The sequence below is a fragment of the Bos taurus genome, chromosome 5, assembly GCF_002263795.3.
Source record: "Bos taurus isolate L1 Dominette 01449 registration number 42190680 breed Hereford chromosome 5, ARS-UCD2.0, whole genome shotgun sequence".
Classification (NCBI taxonomy): Eukaryota; Metazoa; Chordata; class Mammalia; order Artiodactyla; family Bovidae; genus Bos; species Bos taurus.
Window position 1 is genome coordinate 104,354,607 of NC_037332.1, and position 24,598 is coordinate 104,379,204.

Sequence of the window (24,598 nt, forward strand, 5' to 3'; positions counted from 1 at the left end):
GGTGGCTCTTTCCCCAAAAGCTTTTCAGGGACCCGGGATGATGGGGGCTCAGCCAACTTCATCTGTGACTTCCGAGGTGGCCCCGAGGGTTGCCACTCCAGTTATCAGGGAGCAGGGAAACAGCGCGCAGGAGCAGTCATGGAAGGTTTTGATGGGTCAGACCTAGAAATAGCACATAACACTCTGCTCGCATTCCTCTGGCTGGAATTCAGTCTCGTGGCCACATCAGGGAGGCTCGGAAATATGGTCTAGCTGTGTGTTCAGGGAGAAGCGGAGAACATGGATTTTGGTAAGCAGCTTGTAGTCTGTTTCATGAAGTGAAGTGTTAGTTGCTCAGTCGTGTCCGACTCTTTGCGACCCCATGGACTGTAGCCCGCCAGGCTCTTCTATCCATGGAATTCTCCAGGCAAGAATACTGGAGTGGGTTGCCATTTCCTTCACCAGGGGATCTTCCTGACCCAGGGATCGAACCTGGGTCTCCTTCATTGCAGGCGGATTCTTTACTGTCTGAGCCACCAGGGAAGCCCAAGTCTCTGTCATAGGGGCCTATCAAAAATGGTAAGTTTTCTGTGATTTAGTACCCTTATTATATATTAAAGTTACAGATTTAGACCATTTGTCTCCCCAGGTAGACTCTGAGATCTTCAGGTTTCAGCATCCAGGACAGGACAAGGTGTGTGGTAAATGATTATGAAATGGTTTTGAATGTGTGAATGAATGAATGGTGAGCTGGGGTGACAGTAGCTAGCCAACAGATTCAAATGCTTCTTATTGTCTTCTTTTTATTTTTGAAGTATAGCTGATTTACAGTGAGTGTTGTGTTAGTTTCAGATGCACAGCAAAGTGATTCATTTATATGTATACATTCCTGTTCTTTTTTGTTTCTTTTCCGTTGTGGTTTATCACAGAATATTGAACACAGCTCCCTGTGCTAGACCGTAGGACCATGTTATCCATTTTATATATAGCAGGATACATCTGCTAATCCCGAACTGCTAATTTATTGTTCCCCCACCCCATTTCCCTTTTGGTAGCCCTAAGTTTGTTTTCTATGTCTGTGAGTCTGTTTCCATCCTCCTGACCCAGGGATCAAACCCATGTCTCTGTCTTTTGGATTGCAGGGAGAGTCTTTACCTACTGAGCCACCTCGGAAGCATATTTTGTAGATAAGCTCATTTGTCTCATTTCTAAAGATTCTACATATAAGTGATATCATATGATACTTGTCTTTCTTTGTCTGATTTACTTCACTTAGTATGGTAATCTCTAGGTCCGTCCATGATGCTGCTAATGACATTGTTTCATTCTTTCTTATGACTGGGTAATATTCTGTTATACATAAACATATGTACATGCATGTATGCTCAGTTGCTTCAGTCATGTCTGGCTCTTTGCGACCATTTGGACTGTGGCTCTCCAAGCTCCTCTGTCCATGGGATTCTCCAGGCAAGAATACTGGAGTGGGTTGCCATGCCCTCCTGTAGGTGATCCTCCCGACCCAGGGATTGAACCCGAGTCTCATGCGTCTCCTGAATGGGCAGGTGGGTTCTTTACCACTGATCCAGCTGGGAAGCATTACTCACTAGATCACTGGTTTATTATGAAATGATAGGGTACAACTCAGGAAGAGCCAGATGAATGAGATGCAGAGGACAAGATACGTGGGAAGGACCTGGAATCCCATGCCCTCTGGATGTGCTGTTCTTCCCACATCTCCACTTGTTCATCAACCTGGAAGCTCAGTGAACTCCGTCCTTTTGAGGGCTTCATTATAGGGGCATGACTGATTGTAATACATCCTTTTGGGGCACTTCATTACACAGGCACAATTGATTAAGTTTCCGGCCACCCATGGTGACTAAGCTCAATCTCCAGTCCTACAGCCTCCTAGGAGGGCAGGCGGAGGGAGGGGAGCGGAGACTGCAAGGTCCACCCTCTCATCACAAGGTCAGTTCCCCTAGCAATCAGGCCCCATTCTTAGGTTAGCGGGGAGCTTCCCAAAAGTCACCTCGTTAACATAACAAAAGACACCTTGATTGCTCTCCACACTTAGGAAATTCTGAGGGTTTTAGGAGCTCTGTAGCAGGTACAGAACAAAGGCCAAATTATCTGTTTTTACAATAAATCACAGTATCACACCCCCAGAACCCTGGAGGGTGGCTAAGCCACAAACACCCAGGGATCTCCTGTTCAAGGCCATCTGTGCTAGGAGCCAAGTGAATGGTGTAAGAAGGGAAATAAAAATGGAGTCGGTATTGCAAAGAGAGCTCTGTGTGCGTGTGTGAGTTGCTCAGCTGTGTCCAACTCTTTGGGACCCCATGGACTGTAGCCCGCAAGGCTCTTCTGCCCATGGAATTCTCCAGGCAAGAATACTGTAGTGGGTTGCCATTTTCGCCTCCAGGGAATCTTCCCCACCCAGAGACTGAACCTGCATTTCAGGCAGATTCCTTATTGTCTCAGCCAACAGGGAAGCCCAACAGAGCTCTCTAAAATGCCATTATTTCCTGGAATGTCTTTCTGGAGCTGGAACGGCTGAACTCCGCGCTGTTCTCTAATCGCTGGTTATGGGAGAAGGCGGGCATGAAAGCAGGACCCCAGGCAGCAGTGATCCGTATATCAGAGGGCCAGCAGAGGGAGTGGCCAGGGTGGCCGGTGGGGCCCTGGAGGCCAGCCTCAAAGCCCCAGTGGCTCCTTTAGGGGATGGTGGCTCCCAGACAGTGGTGTGACTAAAGCTTTGGGCTGCCTCTTAATCTGAGCTACCAGGGTCACTGGTGTGAATTCATTCCTTGAATGCTGTCAAGGAAGTATGGGCCTTGAATGAGCATCCGCTGTATCACCTGCCCAGGTACTCATCAGGATGGTCTCCGGTTGTTTAGACATACATGGAGGTTTTCAGGGCATGTTTAGACACACACCCTGGGGTGCACAGTCTTGCTCTCAGTTCTGATCTGGGCAGAAATGCACAAGGGGAGAGGGATGAGCAAGACTGGGAACTGAGGACAGAAGCCCCTCCCCTGATATCCTAAACTGGAGGCCCCCATCGCCCCACCAGCATGCATGCCCACTCCTGCCCCTCAGTGTTCTGTCCCCTGCCTTCCAGATGCTTCAAGATGCAGATTCCTGAAGCTACTTTGACTTTTCCACCGTTCTGGTTCCCTCAATATAGGCCAGAGCCCACAGTCTAGAAACCAGTTATGGAATCTTTACTTGCTGGCTGTAACTGTGTTTCCTGCACATCATCGGTATCTTCACAAAGTGATGATATTGATACGTCTCTCAAGCGCAGGGACCCAAGTTCCAGTCCTCCCGAAACTGCCCAGCAGAGAGCTGGGCACAGGTATGGGGCTACTCCTCAACCCTGTAACTGACCAGAAGCTCTAAGAGACTGGGAAAAGCTGCCTTTGGTCCGTTCATTCGTTCCTTCATTCAGCAGGTGCTAAGGGCTAGGTTGTGGTTTAGTCGTTAACTCGTCTGTTAAGTTTATCATTTAATGTTTAACTCTGTCCATCCGTTTAGTCTTTAAGTCCGACTCTTGCGACCCCATGGGCTGTAGCCTGCCAGGCTCCTCTGGCCATAGGATTTTCCAGGCAAGAATACTGGAGTAGTTTGTCTTGCCCGTCTCCAGGGGATCTTCCTGACCCAGGGAATGAGTCCAGGTATCCTGCACTGCAGGCAGATTCTTTACTGACTGAGCTACCAGGTAGATGTATAAGATGTGATTTCTGCTCACAAGAAGTTTAAAATGAAAAGAATAAGAACAATGATCATAACCACTTTTTATTGCATACCTGCAGGCTAATGACTGTCCAGGTGCTTTGTATGTGTATCTCTCATTCTCATTTTCACTACAAACCTGCAAGTTTGGGGGAGTCTCCTCCTTTTACAGTTGAAGAAGCAGGCTCAGAGACCTCAGAGTCAGTTCGGGGCAGGGCCAAGGTGTCATCCTGGGTGCCCTGAAAGGCTGCTCTGGGGTGTTGGGGGAGGGAGAGACTGGGCTGCTCTGAGGCCATGGGGGGCAGCAGGGGTGTGGAGACCCCTTAAGGGCCCCAGAGGTGGCCCTTGGGTCAGAGGTCACCCTTGCCCTGAGTCCACTCTTGGTCTGTCTTCTTCAGGGGTGTGAGGGCTGCCAGGGTGCCCCCTTCTCTTGCTGCCCTGGGAGGGACCCTAAAGACTAAACCTTTGGCATTAATAAAGGGTGTCTCTCCAGCAGTGCCCCACCCACCCTGCCTCCAGGCAACTGCCCTCCTCATGTCTGGGAACCGTAAGAGATTATGACAGTCATCATCAGAAGGAGCTACTGCACCCGTCCGCTGGCCCACTTTTACGACAATTTTCTGACCTAGTTTATGGCCGCCACTGCCGTATTTCCTGGGGCGCTTGCCTAGGTGGTTTGTAAGTGCTGGTAGTGGCTGAATCACTTTGTGATTAAGGCATAAACTTGGTAGGCTGGGATGAACCGCGCTCCTGGTGGAAGCAGGGGAACCGAGCAGGTGCCATGGCCAGTATAGTGGTAGCAGTTGGACTGACCATTGCTGCTGCAGGATTTGCAGGTCGTTATGCTTTGCAAGCCATGAAGCATATGGAGCCTCAAGTAAAACAAGTTTTTCAAAGTCTACCAAAAACTGCCTTCAGTGGTGGCTATTACAGAGGTGGGTTTGAACCCAAAATGACAAAATGGGAAGCAGCATTAATACTAGGTGTAAGCCCTACTGCCAATAAAGCCAAAATAAGAGATGCTCATCGACGAATTATGCTTTTAAATCACCCAGACAAGGGAGGATCTCCTTATATAGCAGCCAAAATCAATGAAGCTAAAGATTTGCTAGAAGGTCAAGCTACAAAATGAAGTAAATGTATGATGACTTAAGTTCTTATTCTCTTATGCGTTCCAGCTTTTTATGATAAAATGCCTCAAACCTAAAAAAAAAAAAAAAAAAAAAAGAAGGAGCTACTGCTGGTGGCTCTAGGCTCCGTGTGTGTGTGCGCACGTGCGTTTGTGTGTGTGTGTGTGTGTGTGAGATGGGAACACCCTACCCCCTCCCCTATGGCCAATGTGAGCCTGGCTAACTAAGCCTATGAGGACTGGCTGGTGGGGGCGGTGGGCAGCTGTGAGGAGTGTGGTGTGTTCTCAGGGCTGCCCTGGGGTCCCAGGCTCAGCGCCTCAGCTGCTCTGGGTCCTGTGTCCATGCTTTCCCATCCCCTGAAGCTGCTGTCCCTCTGTGTCCTTGTCTTTCACAGACATCCCCCTGCTCCCTGGCTCCCCACGCCGGCTGAGCCCGCGGGCAGTGGTCAGAGGGGGTCAGGGCCCCAAACACGGACAGCAGTGCCTCCAGGCGCCGGGTCCCCCAGCCCAGGGTCTGCAGGGCAGTGTCCCCCAAGGTTCCGGCCAGGCGTCCGGCGGAGGGAGCGCCCCCAACAGCTCTGTGAGTACTGGGGCGTGTGGATGGGCAGGCCTGTGGGATGCCTTCCACTTGGGGGCACGGGGTGTGTATTGTGGGTTTGTGTGTGGGGGCGGGGTTTCTGTTAGGCTCTCTTTATCTCCTGTCTCTCCAAGACGGGATGGCACACTGTCCCAGCAGCACTGGGTCCCCTGGTCAGAGGAGGATGGGGAAGACAGGTGTAAGAGGCCGGGTGGCCCCACCCCTGGCCTGCAAGCTCCCCGGCCCTCCCCGGACCTCAGCTGGGGCGCCTCTGAGGCTCTCCCCTGTGCCTGGCGCTTCATCTGGTTGCCCAGGTGACCTCTCAGGTGGCTGCGGAGGCAGCTGGGTATCAAACTGGTAATAAACAGGGAAACACCCAAAGCGGGAGGCAGGTCCCTCCCCCGGCTCCACCTAGTTCTTTCTCCTCCTCTTCTCAACCTCCCATCGCCTCCAGGAGCAGACGGGAGTGGACCGCAGCCTCTCTGGCAGGGTCCTCGCCAGTGGCTGGGGAGGACGGAGAGCGGGTAGAGGAGGATATGGCGCTGTGAGGCGCAGAGTGGACAGTGAATCCCTCGTGGGGTAGGAGTCGGGTGGGCCAGGCGGCTAGAAATCGGCCTTTGTTCCAATGGATCCAGAGAACCTGCCGGTGAGTACGGCGTGTTTGCAGGCAGGCCTGCACCTCTGCAAAGAGGAAGGGGTGTCGTGGTGCATGTGGGGGGCCCTTCGTGTCAGAGCGCGTGGGTGATGCAGGTAGGCACAGTGTGCGCCGGTGTGAGGCTGAGTGCTCGACTTGTGCGCGTGTGCTGGAATGGGGCTTGGTGCGCGGAGGGAGGCCGGTGGTGGGATGCGCAGGGTTGACGCTGCATGTGCATCTGTGTGCGTGAGCGTGCATGTGTGCTGCGTCTGTGGGCCGGGGCTAGACCCGGGGCTGGGGCGGAGGAGTGGCGGCCTGGCCGATGAACTCGGGCCTCTCTGTCCTTTCGCTGTGAGGGCCTGGCCTCCTCGTCCCCGTCCCAGGTCCCAGAGCGCCAGGTCAGCCTCCCGCGCCTCTCGCCCCTCCCTCACTGGATGTCACCGCTCCGTGTCCCCTCTTCTTCGGCCAGGTCATCAACAATTACTTGGAGGCCAGCGAGCCGGTGTCCTCGGAGGCCCGCGTGAGCCGCATGCACTTCTATGACAGCCAGAGGAAGGTGGACTACGTGCTCGCCTACCACTACCGGAAACGCGGGGCACACCCCGGCCACAGCTCCCCGGGCCACAATCTGGCTATCGTCTCCAATGGCGAGACGGGCAAGGACCCCCAGGCGGGGGCTCCCGGTGACATCGAGCTGGGGCCGCTCGATGCCCTGGAGGAGGAGAGGAAGGAGCAGCGAGAGGAGTTTGAGCACAACCTGATGGAGGCTGGGCTGGAGCTGGAGAAGGACTTGGAGGTGAGGTTGGGCAGGTGGCCGAGGGTCTGGGGTGCGATGGCTGTGCTGGGCTGGGTTCCTGGCCGTCGGGCCACGTGCAGGAAGCCTTTGGCTCTGCTCTGGCGTCTGGCATGCTGTTTTTTTCCTTCTGGTGGGGATTTTCTTGCTCAAGGACTTAGGAAGAGTTCTGGGATCCCAGCTCCCAGCTGCTGGGAGTGGGTGCCCATCTGGAAGCTGGCTTAGAGATAAAGACAGACGTTAGAGATAGAAGGCAAGGCATTTCTTCCTGGCTTGCCATCCTGTGGCCTTTGTAATGCTTTCCTTGGAATGAAGACCTGATTTGCCTGTTGTGCTTTGGATTGAATTTTCTGTCTAGGAGACTTACATTATTAAGCAAAGTCCTTGCCTGGGACTCCCAGGGAATTGGTTATTTGGGAATGGAACATCAGACACATTTTATCAACTTGTAAGCTGTCTGTATTTTGACCTCTGATCAGATAAATCCATTTATCTACACATTTGTCTCTCTGTTCTTCCATTCACCCATTCATCCTTCCATCCATACATCCTTTCATCCATCCATCCTTCCATCCATTTCTTCACTCTCTTCTCCATCCATTTCTTCATACCACACGATCCTTTAAAGATGACTGGCCCTTGCCATCCCCTCCAAACTCACCTCCTACCCCTCCCACTCTCCGGTGCTGGCTCCAGCCCCCTGGCCTTATCTCGGTCGTGTCTTTGTCACTCTTACCTCAGGGCCTCTGCATGGATTGTCTGTCATCTCTGCTTCGGTCTCCCTTCCTCTAGACCTGCGCATGCTCAGCCCCTCACTTCAGACCTCTGCTTGAATATTACCTCCTTCCAGACATCTTCCCTGACTGTCTTAGATAAAGTACCCCGCACCCCTATCATTCTGTACCTTGGCCCTGCTTCACTTTTCTTCGTTATACTTAGCACCTGAAATAGCATGGTAGATTTGTTTTTTATCTCTGCCCCTCCCAGCTCCATGAAGGCAGGGGTCTTGTTTGGTTCACTGCTGTATCTCGAGCACCTTGGACAGAGTCTGGCATATATAGAGCTTAACTAGCGTTAGTTGAATAAATGACTTCCCCAAGTCTCAGGTTCCTCATTTGCAAATAGACACTCTGCAGGATTGTAGTTTTACGTGCCCCATTGTTAGACAGGCCAATGAAAACATCTAGCACAGTGTCTGCTACACAGTAGGTGCTCAGTAAATACTCATGATTATAGAAAAGGGTGTCATGCTGAAGGATGGGGTGACATTCTCATCAGATACCTGTTTTGTAAGTTTCACATTAACGCCATCCCCAAAGGGGAAGGGACATCCCCAGAGGCCATTCATCCATTTTGCTGTCCCCAGGCAGGATGGCGTGTGACCCAGCTCTGACCCTGGCTGTGCTGACCTGCGCTGCTTATCCACACTCTTAAATCAGGAGCTCCTTCTTGTGTTTTTCTTTGCACCAATATAGGGCCAATGTGCTCTTTTAAGGCCGCTTGGGGCTCCCCTGCTGTGGGATGTGCTGACTTTCACCTTTGGAAACCCAGAGCTTGCTTAGTGCCTTTGACTGGGGTCTGGTCGTAAGGTTTCTCGAGGCGTGTTTTGAGAGCTGTGCAAGTAGCTCTTGGCATCACCACTGTGGGAGGCTGCACCTTCGCTGTGTGTCAGGGAGGCAGGGAGTCTCAGGCAGCCGAGGCCTGGGCCTTGCGCCCCTGCTGAGTTGGGAGACAGCAACCTGCCCTGAGTTGGACTCTGGAGTCTGAACACAGATGTCCACATCCCAGACCTGGCATCTGTCAGCCTCATGACCTTGGGCAAGTGGCTTGATCCTTCGGAATCGCAGTTTCTTTGTATGTAAAAAGGGAATAATACTACACTCTTCACTGGGTCGTGGTGAAGGGGAAACCTGACAACTAGAAGTATCTGAAGGTGTAACAAGTCAGTGTTAACTGCTATTGTTATTATGGAGAGTTGCCAGATCTAGCAAATAAAGATTCAGGATACCTAGTTAAATTTGAATTCAGATTAAGAACAAATAATTTTTTTTTTTAGCAAAGTATGTCCCATGCAATGTTGAGGATATTTGTTGTGTCTGATTACTAAGGTGTGTCTGACTCTTTTGTGACCCCATGGACTGAGGCCCGCCAGGCTTCTCTGTCCATGGGATTTCCCAGGCAGGAATACCGGAGTGGATTGCCATTTCTTTCTTCAGGGGATCTGCCTGACCCAGGGATCGAGCCTGTGTCTCCTGCATTGGCAGGCAGGTTCTTTGCCACTGAACCACTGGGGAAGCCCCATTAAGGACATACTTTTACTCAAATATTATTTGTGGCTAATCTGAAATTTAAATGTAACTGCACTGCTCCTAGTGGGCTGCCCCCCAGCATGTTTTATTTTGATTGCTATTGGATTTTGCTGGCTTCGGCTGGGAATTAGGAGGGCCCAGAGCGAGCTCTTAGGACTGACGAGTGTTCAGGGGCTCCCTTGCTGTGGGCGTGCTGACTTTCCCCTTTGGAAACCCAGGGCTCGCTTGGTGCCTCTGACTAGAGTCAGGTGGAGTGCGTCCTGGACTGTTGTCCCTGCTGTGTACTCGCCAAGAGCGCTTCCCTCCTGGCCCCTCACCCTGGCTTCAGGTCTAGTTAACTCTCCTTTCCCGGGGCCTTTCCAAGCTACTCAGCATCCCCCATGTCCCTTCTGTCATCAAAGCCTCTACCACTCATGTAGCCATCCTGACCTACTCTCTTGCAGTGTTTTGCTTTATTATTTTTTCCCCTCCTTCTCTTTTCCAAAGTTATGCATTTGGGTACCACTGATGCAGAGTTGAGTTCATCACAGTTCTCAGTCATGGCGCATTATTGTTATTGGTGTGCAGAGGTCCTTCTTGTGACTTATTTATTTATATAAAGATAAAACCCGGAGCCAATGGTCCTAACACCGACACTCAGATTCATAAGAGACAGGGGTTCCTGCCACAGCTGCCAATGGAGGAGGGGGTACCCTGGTCTTGAGCCCCCGATCCTCTGAGTAGCCTGATTCTAGACCCTGAGAAGAGGGAGGAATATTCCTGAGACCACAGGTGTGTGTATGGGGTGGGAGTACCACCACTGCCTTTTCGCCCTTGCTGGGAACAGAGGCTGTTGTTGTTGTTGAGTTGCTAATTTGTGTCCTACTTCTTGTGACCCCATGGACTGCAGCATGCCAGGCTTCCCTGTCCTTCACCATCTCATGGAGTTTGCTCAAACTCATGTTCATGGAGTTGGTGATGCCATCTAACCATCTCATCCTCTGTCGTCCCCTTCTCCTCCTGCCCTCAATCTTTCCCAGTATCAGGGTCTTTTCCAATGAGTCAGCTCTTGGCATCAGGTGGCCAAAGTACTGGAGTTTCAGCTTCAGCATCAGTCTTTCCAATGAGTATTCAGGGTTGGTTTCCTTTAGGATGGACTGGTTTGATCTTGCTCCCTTGGGGACGGGGTAGGGGCTTTCATGTCCACCTTCTCCCTGATTGCAGTCCTACATCAGGCCTGGGGGCTTGGCCCTGGAACCCAAGGCCTGCAGCCACCTTGGTGACTGTGCTCCTCATCATTTCTTTTAGTCTACTCACCCTTCCCAGCTCACTGCCTGCTGCCCGCATTCCGATGCTTGGTGTTCCTGGGAAACGTATAGTGTTGCTTTTGCTTTGTGCCTTTTTTTCCTTTAAAAAAAGACATTATTGTTTAGAACAGCTTTTTAAACATTTATTTGTATTGGTGGATTTTGTTTTAGTTTCTGCTGTACAGCAAAGTGAATCAGCTATGGAAATACATATGTCCCCTCTTTTTTGAATTTTCTTCCCATTTAGGTCACCGCCTGGTAGGCTGCCGTCTATGGGGTCACACAGAGTCGGACATGACTGAAGTGACTTAGCAGCAGCAGCAGAGCATTGAGTAGAGTTCCCTGTGCTATACTTTAGGTTCTCATCAGTCATCTATTTTATAGCTAGTATCAATAGCGTATAAAAGAGTCTTACATTTTCTGAAAAATTGGACAGAGAGGTCTCCATCCCACACACTAGTTTCCTCTATTATCGATACGGTACATTTATCACAGTTAATGAGCCTCTGTTGATACCCTGTCATTAACTCAAATCCCTTCTCAGTTCAAAGTCCCCTGGTTTTTACCTTCTCCCTGTTTGTCCTCCAGGATCCCAGCCCAGAGCCCACATCGTATTTACTGTCACGGCCCCTTAGGCTCACTACCCTCTTGGTGGTGACGGTTTCTCTGAACTGTATGCATATTTCATTTACTTAGTGGCTCTGTCTTAAACCCATTCTGTTCCCTTCCTTTTGCTCTCAGCACTGTATTCTTCAGACCATTAGTGTTGTTGCTGTTGTTCAGTTGCCAGGTCGTGTCAACTCTTTGTGACCCCACAGACGGTAGCACACCAGGCTCCTTTGTCTTCCACCATCTCCTGGAGCTTGCTCAAACTCATGTCCATCGAGGCGGTGACGCCATCCAACCATCTCGTCCTCTGTCGACCCCTTCTCCTCCTGCCTTCAGACCTTCCAAGCATCAGGGTCTTTTCCAAGGCGCTGGCTCTTTGCATCAGGTGGCCAAAGTATTCCCCGGTGTACGTGTGTCTAATTCCTTTTTTCTGACAGATGAGCTCTTGTTTACCTAGTCACTCCCCTAATGATAATGGGCACCCATTTCATTATCACAACAAGGTTGTGAGTGAATTGGCACCTCCTTCAGGGCTCGTGTCCCATGCTTTTCTCTATCCCTTCTCCTCACCCCTAGGTCAAGTTGGTGCTAAACCCTGGTTACAGGTGGAGACTGTGAGGGTCTGAACAACTTTCTGGGGGCCTGTTGGGGTCTGAACTGCTCTCTGGGTCGGGATGCCCAGCCTCTGGCTGTGAGCAGCAGTTTGGAACTGGTCCCTCACTGGGCAGGGACACTGCCTGGCTGCACCTGCTGGCTGTTTGGAGAGCAGATGCAGCGGCCCCACCTTCTAGAAAGAAAGAAAGAAAGTCACTCAGTCGTGTCCGACTCTTTGCGACCCCATGGACTGTAGCCTACCTACCAGGCTCTTCTGTCCATGGGATTTTCCAGGCAAGAATACTGGAGTGGGTTGCCATTTCCTTCTCCAGGGGATCTTCCTGACCGAGGGATTGAACCCCGGTCTCCCACGTTGTAGGCAGACGCTTTACCATCTGAGCCACCAGGGAAGTCCCACCTTTTAGACTGTCCCCCTTCTCCTGGCCTGGATGGCCTATAAGGCTCTAGCTTTGCTTTGATTTTAAGGCAAATGGAGAGGAAGTGGGTTTCCTCTTGGACACCTATGAAAAATATGCACTTAGCCTTACAGATCAGAAGAACTTTGCGGTCACCAAACTCTAATGGATTGAGTATCCTGGACTTCATTTCAACTCCAGTTGATATCTGGGCATGCTTCAGACAGAGGAGAACCTAGTGTGTCCCTTGTTTGGCGTTTCCCCTTTCATTTTGTGTACATATGTCATGTATTGATAAGGTCCACATTTGTATTTTAAAGACTGCTGCTGCTACTGCTGCTGCTAAGTCGCTTTAGTTGTGTCTGACTCTGTGCGACCCCATGGACGGCAGCCCACCAGGCTCCCCTGTCCCTGGGATTCTCCAGGCAAGAACACTGGAGTGGGTTGCCATTTCCTTCTCCAATGCATGAAAGTGACTATTTAGTATTTATTGGATGACTAAGCCATGGTTCACTCTATATTTTCTTATGTTTGGCCATTTGATTAGAATTTCATCTAAAGACCTTGTTGGAGATTCCTCTGGGTGACAGAGACCCCTGCAACCTCATTGCCAGTTCTGATAAATGTGGGCTCCCCTTTGGAATTGAGCATCAAAATCACTGTATTCAAGTGGGAGGCGAATGAATGTAAGCAGTTAGGGGACTTACCCAGCCTTGAGCCTCCAGACAGGCTGTAGAGTGGATGGGCTGAACAAGGCCTCCTGTGTTCCCCCAGACCTCCTGCCCGACCCAGAGAGCCAGAGGGACAAAGGCAGAGACTCAAATGCTTGGGTGGCACCAAGGGGCATCTAGGTGGTGGGCAAGCCCAGAGCCAGGACAGCATGTGATGCCCTTGATGGGCCCGGAGGGCATGTTTACACAACGGTGCAGAGACTTTCTCCCAACCTGCAGGCCCTGGAATCCAGCAGGCGTAGTCCCAAACTTCAGCCCTGTGGGCAGCTGATCTTCCCAACTGGGAATGGAGAGGGGGCATGGACAGGGAGACCAGGTGCCCCCTTGCTCGGTGCTGGCTTTCCTGGGATTAGGGCATCCCTAGGACCCCTAGCAGAAGCTGCCTTTGCAAGCACGCTCTGGCTTCTCTAGCAGGTCTACAGGCTGCTTTTGGCAGTGTCAGGCATGGGGGGCAGAGTGCCAGCCTGGAGGCCTGCAGGTTCACTCAGGAGGCAGAGCCCTTCTCTCTGACCTGGTGTCGGGTGGGAACCCAGGAATAACCAAGCTCCTCTATCTCTACGGAGAGGAGATCACCTCCCCTCAAGACAGGATGTCTCTGACACCCGACTCCTCGCCCTGTGGCCTTGACATCTGACAGTTCAACCCAGATTATTGTGCTGAGTCAAAAGGAGTCGTCTAGGGGACCTCTGGGGAACGGAACATGGGGACCTCCCAGTGAGGCTCATTTAGGGGAGAAGCTGGCAGCCTGGGACAATCAAATGCTGCCTCACTCTCTTCAAACCAGAGGCTACTGTTTCTTGACCTGACTTCCGTCATTACCCCTTTCTTGCACGAAGAATCTGCTTGCAATGCAGGAGACTGCCTTCAATGCTCGAGCCTGGGTTCGATCCCTGGGTCAGGAAGATCCCCTGGAGAAGGAAATGGCAACCCATTCCAGTATTCTTGGCTGGGAATTCCCATGGTTGGAGAAGCCTGGGCGGGCTACAGTTCATTGGGTTGCAAGAGTTGGACACGACTTAGTGACTAAACCACCACCTTTTTCGGGAAGAGTTTTTATACATCTGATTAAATAACTAATGGGAAGCCCTGTCCCCCTAGGCTTTTGGATGGTGGTGGGGCAACATTGTGAAATTGCTGTCTTTCTCCTTACATGGTATCTGTCCACAGCCCTGCAGATGAGACCCTCAGACCTGCGTTTTCTTCTCTCTTACCTGTATCATTTTGCTTTGCTGGGAGAAATAGGGTGTAGGAGATTCCCTGATTCTCAGGAAAACCTTGCTGCTTGCTTTTCCAGGGTGACCTGGAGGTCTTCCTGTCCACCACTCTGCCTCCAGGCCCCAGGCAGGTTGTTGGACACTGGCCTGAGTGAGTGGTGTATTTATATGGGGTGGGGGTCCCCGCATCCTTGACACCATTGTGAGATTAGTCTGTTTCCTTCTCAGGAATAGAATAGGGATTTGCATTCTAAGAAGGCCTACAAGGGAGAGAAGGGAAGATACGAACATGGCATTTAACGACACTCCAGTCCATTCCGTTTCTTGGTGATGCTGTTGCATTCTCATGGGTGTGGGTAGTGGTCCCGTGGCTGTTGACTTGCTCTAATGACTGGGGAAAATGCACTGATTTCCCCCTGGCTTTGGGATGTGTTCCTGTTCCACTCGCCCCACCCTGAAGCAGCATACCAGAGCCCAGGACATCTCACCTGCCTCTTTCTTGCCCCAAGGGAGCTTCAGGAAACACAACAGCCTGAGCAGACCCTGCCCCCTGGGACCACACAGCTGAGCAGGGCAGGCCTGGGTGGACTGGATCTCCCGGGGGAAGTACCCCAAGCAGCGTGGGGGCGGGGATTCAGAGAGAAGCAAAGAGAGCAAGTCAAGTCCCCCAAACCTGGGTGAACATCAATTTCCTTTTTCAGAGTTTGTAATTAAAAACTAATATTCATGAACAGAGACTGCTTGGGTAAGTCACTCCAGCTGTCAAGATGCCCCAAAGGGAAGCAGAGACCAGAGGAGACCCACCAGGCTCCATCTCTGGTTCAATCTCTGGCTGCCTCTCTCCTGCATCTCCTTCATCAGACATTACCGATCCGGTGTCATGTCCTGGGCTGGAGCTGATGCCACAAGGGCCTCTGGTCTAGTAGGGAAAGCAGCCCTGACCACAGAGAATCACAGGATCAGGCCGGAATGTGCAGTTACAGAGTAGGGAGAGAGTGCTGGGAGAACAGTGGTCTGGTGATGGGAGAAACCCACCTGGAAGCTCTAGACGGAATCGCCTCCCTTCTCCTCACTCCCAGATGCTCGGGGCCCAGCACACCTGAGTGGGCTATGTTTGGTGCTCTTATCAGATCTCTGGCGGGCGTTTGCCCCCCTGCAAGCTGCAGTGTTGGGAGGACAGTGCAAGTTTAGACGTGGGTGTTGTATGTGGTGGGAGTCTTCTTTGAGCCTTTGAGGCCTGGAGAAGCCCAGTGGTTGTATCTGGGGCTTGAGGGATGGGGAGAATGGTTCTGGGCCACCAGCCTAGTGTCCCCTTGTCCTCACTGTGGACGGGCTCTCCCTGCTACTCCTGGTCAGCTCCTTATGCTGCCCCTATACCTTCTCTCTGATGACCCCTGGGGCTACATGGCAGCATCGAGCGTTCTTAAACCTTGCAGGTTTTGTGAATAGGATTCATCAACTCAGATGGTATAAAATGGCACTTACTTTCACCAACATTTAGGTGCGTGCATGCTAAGTCATTTCAGTTGCATCCAACTCTGCAACCCCGTGGACGGTTGCCCGCCAGGCTTCTCTGTCCGTGGGGATTCTCCAGGCAAGAACACTGTAATGGGTGGCCATGCCCTCCTCCAGGGGTCTTCCTGACCCAGGGATTGAACCCTTGTCTCAGGCGTCTTCTGCATTGGCAGGCGAGTTCTTTACCACTAGCACCACCTGGGAAGCCCCAACATTTACCCAAAACATAGCATTTACTTGAGTTAAGGATATAGGTACAAACTGACATTGCTGTGAGTAGCTGGGAGTTTGTCACCAATGGAAGTCACATACAGCTTCATATCCCCTTATAATGGCTGCACAAGTCTCAGTCACACTGATGCTCGTCATTAGTTTGAAATGATGACAAGGTTTAGATGTGCTGTTAGGCTTGCTATTGGATGCCTTGTTAAAGCAGTATGTGTATGACTGTCTCATACATTTCCCTAGAGGCTCAGCAATAAAGAATCTGCCTACAATGTGAGAGACCCAGGTTCAATCCCTGGGTCTGGAACATCCCCTGGAGAAGGGCATGGCAACCCACTCCAGTATTCTTGCCTGGAGAATTCCATGGACAAAGGAGCCTGGCAGTCTACAGTCCATGGAGTCACAATTGTCAGACACAACTGAGTGACTAACACTTTTACTTTTTCACGTAAAGCAGTAAGTGTATGACATTTACATTTAAGTATTTTGATTCCTGTGTGATGAGTCTTCTCTTTATTCTGTATGATTGTTGTACACACTGAAACGTTCTGAGAAGGGGTTCATAGATTCCATCTGACTGTCCTAGGGCTCCAGACCCAGAAAATGATTATTAACCCCTGAACATCACTCCGCACACCTAGAAGAAGCTGAGACAGACAGTGACTGTCCTGCTTGGCTGCTGTATGAAGGGAAATCAGATGGGAAGGCTTACAGGCTGCTTCCTGGAGACTGACTGGCTCAGAGAAGGTTCCCAAGGAGTCTGGAGGCGGGGGCATGATGTCAGGGCCTGGGTGGGGCCAAGCATACCTGTGACGTCACCGACCCTTCCGTGCTAGCTGTATTTGGAAGCGTGTGGTTTGATCCACAACGTGATTGAACCCAAGAGGGAAGGGGAGTGGAAAGCGGGTTGAGTGGCTCGAGCCCGGGTTCTAGGTCCTGTACTGCCACCAGCTGGCTTCTTTCTGGACCTGGAGACTGAGCGTAATCAGGGATCCTCCAATGCTGGGCCTGAAGGGACTGGCTCTCTCGGACTTAGACTGAGAGTCTGGGCTGCAGTAAAATGGAGACTGTTTTCTCCATGTACTCAAAAATTGCACCGATAAAGACAATTTTCTCAATTTATAATCGTTCTTACATGTCTTTTCCTCCAACCTTTAGCAGCTGTTGGCACTTGGCTGTTCGTGTGTACTCAGTGAGGGCAGAGTGAATGGGTGAGAAGTAGAAGAATGTTAGTGGGAAAACTTAGAATTGGCCAGTCCTGTTTAATATTGCGGTTGTTTTTTGTTTTGCTATTTTTATTGGAGTGTAACTGCTTTGCAATCTTGTGTTAGTTTCTGCTGTACAGTGAAGTGTATCAGCTATTTGCTGTGCTTAGCCACTCAGTCATGTCTGACTCTTTGTGCTTCCATGAACTGCAGTCTGCCAGACTCCTCTGTCCTTGGGGATTCTCCAGGCAAGAATACTGGAGTGGGTTGCCATGCCCTCCTCCAGGGCATCTTCCCAACCCAGGGACTGAATCCAGGTCTCCCGAATTGCAGGCGGATTCTTTACCGACTGAGCCACCAGGGAATATGTATGCACATATCCCATCCCTCTTGGACTCCCCTGTCCCACCCCTCTGGGTCATCACAGGGCATCGAGCTGAGCTTCCTGTGCTGCACGGCAGCTTCTCGTTGGTTGTCTGCTTACAGAGTGGTCTATGTAAGTCAGTGCTACTCTCTCAGTTGGACCCACGTTCTCGTTCCCACGCTGTGTCCATATGTCTGTTCCCTACGTCCTCAAATAGATTCATCTGTATTGTGTTGCTAGATTCCACATGTATGTGTTAAGATATATTTGTTTTTTTCTTTCTTTTTAAAATTATTTTTTAATTGAAGGATAATTGCTTTATAGAATTTTGTTCTTTTCGTCAAACCTCAATGTTCTGAAATACTTCACACTGTATGACAGATTCTAGGATCCATCTGCATCTCTACAAATGACCCAGTTTCATTTCTTTTTTTTTGGCTGCCATAAAAAGAAATGCAGTTGGTTTTGGTGGTGATCTTCTGTTGCCTATCCTGTGAGTTCTTCCATGAAAATTGTTCTTGGTTTGAAGGTTGGAATTAAGCGAGTCAGTATTTTAAGGACTTTTGTAGAGGGCTCTGCAAGGAGCATTCTGAGCTGGTGTGTTGTCCTAGCTCCTAAGGGTCCCCCAGGGCTGCCTGCTTGGGCATCGGAAACAGCTCCTCACGGTGCATCCTGCTGAGAAGCCTGTCTTTGGTCTGCACGAGGGACGGGTGAGTGGATGGCTAGTTGGGTAGGCTGATGGCCCCTCTCCAGGGGATGGGTGAGTGGTTGGTGAGTTGGGTAGGCTGATGGCCCCTCTCCAGGGGACGGGTGAGTGGATGGCGAGTTGGGTAGGCTGATGGCCCCTCTCCAGGGGACGGGTGAGTGGATGACTAGTTGGGAAGGCTGATGGCTTTTCTCCAGGGGAGGTTGGTGTTGTTCAGTTGCTCAGTCACTTCTGACTCTCCAACCCCATGAACTGCGGCACACCAGGCTCGCCTGTCCTTCACTATCTCGCTGAGTTTGCTCAAACTCATGTCTATTGAGTCAGTGATGCCATCCAACCATCTCATCCTCTGTCTCCCCTCGATCTTTCCCAGCATCAGGGTCTTTTCCAAAGAGTCAGCCCTTCACCTCAGGTGGCCAAAATATTGGAGCTTCAGCTTCAGCATCAGTCCTTTCAGTGAATATTCAGGGTTGATTTCCTTTAGGATTGACTGGTTTGATCTCCTTGCAGTCCAAGGGACTCTCAAGAGTCTTCTTCAGCTCCAAGGGAGATATCAGGTTAAAAAAGAAAGAAGGAAGCTTATATAGTATCAGAGAAGTTAAAGATATATTGGCATCAATTGGAGACTTTGCAGGATAATTGAAAAGGGACTTAGTTTCTCACCATTTCAAACTGTTATTTGATGCTCTGTTGTATCTTCCTTAATCTAATGCTCCTTGCACTTGGGCAGAGTGACCAAAACACTTAGCACACCCTCTGGAGCTTCACTTGTTCCCGGATAGACTGAGGACTTCGAGAGCCAGGACCATGTTTTATTTCTTTTTGTGTGTGTGTTTATTTGCACAGTGTCTGACACACAGGAGAGACTTAAGCGTGCTGAACTTATTCAAAGCATAGTGTGTGGCAAGGACAGCATATGGCAGAGTTGTCCAGGGAAGGGGGCAGTCCCCAGGAGCTGCAGTTGTCAGGGGGACCTTTCCCAAGAAGAGGGACCACCCCCCTTTCCCCTAACCCTGCCCTTTCTCTCAGCAGCCTGGAACCCTGCCCCCATTTCCTCTCCCCCCTCCCCACCTGAGCTCCAGCCCCTTCTTGCTTCTTTGCAGTAGCTTCCCCTGGGGAAGAAAATGCCATAGCTGCCTGCATCTCCCTCTCAGCCCCCAACCCAGAGAGGAGGGTGGAGGGCACTGGAGGAGGGAGTGAGAGGAAGCAGGGGCCGGGGAGAGAGGCCCCGACAGACAGACAGACACACAGTAAACCTGAGCCCTTCCAGGCTGCCTTTCGGGTCCCCAGTTTAGAAAGTTTTGACTCCCTGCCTGGGGAAGAGGTTGAGCCCCGGGGGTTGTTACGGGTCTCCCCGTCTTCCCCCACCCACCCTGTTCCTCCCTCTTTCTTCCTCTCAACGCCCTCCAGCTCTGCACTCGGGCAAATCCCACAGCCCAGGATGATTGCCGTTGCTGTGGACTTGTTGATGTTTGTGTTTAGGCCAGGCTCGTCTCCACGATGCGATTGTGAAATCCTTCAGAAACACACGCAGACACAGTTTCCTATGGACCGTGCGTCGGGAACTGTCTGTGTGACCAGGGCTGTGTCCCCAAGGCCGCTCTGGCTCTGGGACCTCGCTTTCGTCCAATCACTAGAAATTTCCTTCTTGGAGTTGCCAGGACTGTCTGTTCTCTCCTGCCTGCCACGGGGGCCGCAGGAATCTGGACCCTTCCTTCCCTGAGTGTCTTTTGTTGTCGTTTTGTGTTTTGTTATTTTAGGCTGCTCTGTGTAGCATGTGGGATCTAGTTCCCCGACCAAGGATGGAACCTGGGCCCCCTGCACTGGGAGCGTGGAGTTTTAACCACTGGACCCTCAACCACTGGACCCTCAGGGAAGTCCCTCCCTGAGTATCTTTCATGACATATAGTTAGGTAAGGGTTCAACTTCATTTTTGGCATGTGGGTATTCAGTTTTTCCAGCACCATTTGTTGAAAAGACTGTCTGTTCCCCATTGAGTGGTTTTGGCACCCTTGTCAGAAACTATTTGACCAAATATATGCGTGCGTGCTTAGTCATGCTGCTGTGACTCTTTGTAGCCTGCCAGGCTCCTCTGTCCATGGGATTTCCCAGGCAAGAATACTGGAGTGGGTTGCCATTTGCTTCTCCAAGGGATCTTCCCGACCCAGGGACTGAACCTGGGTCTCCTGCATTGAGAACAGATTCTTTACTGTCTGAACCACTTAGAGAAGCCCCCTCCTTGAGTGTCTTAAAGCTGCTTTTGAAGATCTGAGTCATAATAAATACTTCTAGTGTGCTAGGGCACACAGAATCACTCATTGAATCCTTGTAATGATCCTGTAAAAGATGGAGTATCACTGCCTTTATTTCTCAGATAAGAAAACCGAGGTTACTTGGTCAAGGTCAAAGAGCTTAGTACTAGGGAAGGATTCAGACCCTTTGTCTATGTCCCCGTCACTGCACTGTCCCACTTCTGGTGGGGCTGATGCTTCTGCCCTCTGAGCTTGGTGTGGAGGAGGGGGAGTCCTTGTTGTCACCATGGAGATTGTCGGCCACCAAAGCAGGTTCAGGAGAAGAGCTGGGGGCCTGTGAACTTGGGAGTGTTCTCTCCCTTCCTCTGTCCCTGTTTTGCCCCTTCTGTCTTCCCTCTTAGCGGCTGAGGCGGGTGATCGTGAGCGGGGGGACGGCTGGATCCCTGCAGGGACCTTTTAATTACTGTGTTTGCAGCAGGAATCAACCTGCTTGGGGCTTACCCCTGAGACAATGGGGTGGATCTGGACCAGCACACGCGGTGAGCGGCGGCAGGGGTTCCCAGGAGAGTGGGACCTCTTGTGACCTGGCTTCATGGACCAAGGTTGTGCATCACTTAGTGAGGCTGAGGGCTGACTCTGCAGGAACCCCAGAGAGAGCGGGGCAGCATGACTGTCCAAGTGGGAGTCACTTTGGACAGGTAGCCTGCGTGGCATGTCAGCCCCCCAGGAGCAGGGCTGGGAGGACCTCTACGGGTGTGTTCTGCCCTGTCCAGACTATGGGCATCAGGAGGAATAAGGGTGGGACCTGTTTGCCTTGGGTGCCCAGCCTCTGCCTTCTGTGGCTTCTCCCACCTGGTCCGAGCATCACTCTCCGTCTTCACGTCCACTCAGGTCTTTCATTCAAACCCCTCAGGACAGCCAGGCTTTGCAGCAGCTGCGTCTTTAATGAGGATCAAAGAAGTAGGTGATGGTGGCAGACTGGGCCCTGGGAGATGGAGGACTCTGGAAATCATGCCACAGTGACCCTTTCCTTTTTCAAGGACCACGGCCCCCCTTTTTCCTTTACCCCTGCTTTCGTAAGCTGGTTATGTTGACGCCTAATGCCTGCACAGCCAGGCAGCATTTGGGATGGAGCGTCCCTTGTATTCTGGGGCACGTGGTGGTGTGAGATGAAGAGGAGAGTGTCTGCACGGTCAGCACACTCAGGAAGGGGTCGGTGTTCAGCGAAAGACACAGAAGGCAGACGGTTCCTCAGGGTCGTGCGGGTATTCCTTGTGTGGGCACGTGTGATGAGTGGGTGGATAACCTCTTCACCGCCTCTTGCATTCTGGGTCACTCCCTCCTGTTGTTAGGATGCTGAGGAAATGGAAGAGAATTCAGCCATTCATCTTGACTGGAGCTAAGTGGAACCGGACAGAGATGCTGGGGTCTTCCTCCCCAAACACAGCATCCTTCCCTTCAGGACCGAAGGGCTGTGGTTCCCTGGTGCCCCGCCCGCCTCCACTGGCTTGGGTGCACATGTTCTGCACAGACACTTGTCTGCACATATGTGAATGCACGCAGCCAAGCTGAATTGCTACAGTGACCGGAGCCAGGAGGGGCAGGGCTGGAGGGTTTCTTGAAGGAGAAGGTTCTGGTGTCAAGTGAGCTTGGAATCCCAGCTCGGCCACTAAGCGATGCACAAGCTTAGGCAGATCGTGTGATGTCACCTGTGACTTGGGTTTTCTCGTCTGACCTGCTCAAGTTGTTTTGAAGACGAGTGGTCCATTGAGGGGTACGTGATAGTTGTCAAGGAAATGAATAATTAAATGAGGGGACGTTCCTTCAAGTGTCTAGAGCGGTGCCTGGGACATGTTAGAAGCTCAGCATAGCTACTGTTCTAGTTCCTGCCTCTCAGGTCCCCAGATCCCTACAAGACTCCTATCTTTTCCTCCAGGCTGACATGTCTGTAAATGAGCTAGACTCTCCCATCCTAATTATTCTCAGTCCTCTCGTGGCCTGGCTTCATGGACCCCTCGTTAGGCTCTAACACACGCCAGTGGTTCAGATGCCCTGGAGAAGCCTCCTCCAACAAGCTTTTTCTTTTCTTCTTTTCTTCTTTCTGGGGTCTCCAGAAATCTCACCGAAGGGCTGATGTGTATGTGCACGCGTGCTAAGTCACTTCAGTCACATCTGGCTCTTTGTGACCCCACAGACTGTAGCCTGCCAGGCTTCCCTGTCCATGGGATACTCCAGACAAGAATACTGGAGTCGTTGGCCTTGCCCTCCTCCAGGGAATCTTCCTGACCTAGGGATTGAACCTCCTCCATCTCCTGCATTGAAGGCGAATTCTTTACTGCTGAGTCACCAGGGAAGCCCCAAAGGCTAACACCTGATATCAAATATCTCACCAGGAGGCTGACCGTCCCCAGGAAGAACCTGGAATCACAAAAACCTTTGCGTGGATAGGTCATCCGTCTGTGTGCCCTGGTCCGAGCTAGAAGTCTTGCCTGCTACATTGAACCTCTGTTTTAACAATTCTCATTACATTGTAAGTGTGTTAATGTAGCTTGTTGCAGAGAGCCCTTTTCTAAAGTGATAATTAGCCTAATTTACCTGCTCTCTACACCTGCACTTCCATGTCTCTGGTTTGATGGAAGTGTGACAGACGTCTGCCTTTCTCACTGCGCTTCAGTGAGAAGTGCGATGCACTGTATAACCGGAAGCACCATCCAGCCCGTGATCCAGCCAGAGGAGGAGAGACCAGAAACCGCTTTTCACTTGCTTGTGCGCTTATCTCAAAACTCAGGAGGCAAGTTCTTCTTCAGGTCTAACCTGACTCCCTCCAGAGCAACCGTCGGTTGGTGAAGGAACAGGTCAGATGGCGTGCATTTGATTGGCCCCGCGGGGTCTGAAGTGCGTGGGGACTTGTCTCCGGGGCCTCGTTTTGAGCCCGGCCCGTCCTAGGCAGTGGAGCCAACGGAGGATTGGAGAGCACCCTTCTGTGAGCCCAAGGAGCAGGTTGTCTGGCCGTCTGCAGACTTTGGTCCGCCTGCAGCTCTTCTCCCAGCTTGGTCTCACACTCAGGACAGGTCATGTGACTATCCCCAGCTCTTAAATTTCATTATTTTCAGTTGTTTAGGGTTCCTCCATCTCCTGTCTCCTGTAGTATCTACGGGCAGGCCTGCTCTCTGTTTTCTGCAGAATCATGTGTTCTTTGGTGAGCTGTCTGGGGTATCTGAAAGTCATCCAGGCCATGTCCCTGCCTCTGGGACAGGTTTCCTGTGTCCCAGTGCTTCAAACGTCTTCCCAGGGATTTCTTCATTTCCTCGGATAATCTCTCCTTACCTCGTAGCCACAAGGTTCTTTCTAGAGTCTGACTTGACTCTCTCTTGCTGCCAGCTCCACCCTGTGGTCCACTCAGTTCTGGCCTCCAGGGAGGCAGAGAACGGCTGCCTGGTCCCGCCCCTGTTCCTTCCTTGTTCTTGTTTGGGTAGCACCTCCGTGCATCCAGTCCATGAATCCCCCAGCAATTTCTTTGTCACTAGATCACATTGCAAGCTCCTGTCCAAGTGCCGTCTGGCCTCTTCCTGTTCCAGGCTTCTCCCTCCCACCTGAGCATTTGTGTTTCTGGTTATTTATCCCCAGATGCAACGACTGCATTTTTCCAGGTTGAATCTGCTCGTTGTTACTTCCTGCCCGGCTTTGCTAACATCTCCAGGTCCCTTTTGCAGCCGCTGCTGCAGGCTCGCTGGACCTGGAGACACGGGTTTCCAGACTTAGGAAGGCAGACTCTGAAGGGAGTGGGGTGGGGAGAGCCGGCTCTCCTGCTGAGAGGGGCCCCACCCAATGCGAAGTCAGGGACTCCCCAGGAGAACGTCTGAATTGATGAGCACGGAAAGCCATCAGGCGCTGCCAGCAGGGGGGCGACGGAGACCAAGCCTGTCCCAGCTGTTCTCCGGCTCACATCTCCTGGGCCAGGAACAAGGAGACGCCTTCCTGCCCTCTTGGCCTCTGCTCTTTCCAAACAACCATTGCCAGTTCTAATTAAATACTCAGCAGAGAAAGCAAGGAGCCCCAGAAGAGGGGATTGGGGCCATTTCCTGTCTGGGGAGGGGGCCAACCCAGGATGGCAGGGGCCACAAGTTAAATGCAGAGTGAATGTGGATGCTCCCCCACGTCTTTTGGAAAAGGGAGAATTATTATTTTTTTTTCTATCTGATTTTATTGTCAGCCCTGATGACTCAGAAAGTCAAGAGTTGGAAGGGACCTTCGAGCGTCTTTCCTGCTTGTCTCACTTTCTTTTTTTTTTAATCTTGTTTTTATTTATTTTTGGCTGTGCTGGG

At 51.4% G+C, this 24,598-nt stretch overlaps 1 protein-coding gene and 1 pseudogene across 1 annotated transcript in view; both read left to right on the forward strand.

Annotated features, from left to right (window-relative positions):
- The window catches only part of ANO2 (anoctamin 2), a 341,658-nt gene continuing 317,060 nt past the window's right edge, over positions 1-24,598 (forward strand). Inside the window, exons 1-3 of the mRNA XM_024992694.2 lie at positions 1-289; positions 5,239-5,423; positions 6,524-6,850. Of these exons, the coding sequence (XP_024848462.1) occupies positions 280-289; positions 5,239-5,423; positions 6,524-6,850 (522 nt within the window). The 5' untranslated portion in view covers positions 1-279. The remainder of the gene's footprint in view (positions 290-5,238; positions 5,424-6,523; positions 6,851-24,598) is intronic.
- On the forward strand, positions 4,395-4,867 carry LOC100297751 (DnaJ homolog, subfamily C, member 19-like pseudogene; annotated as a pseudogene).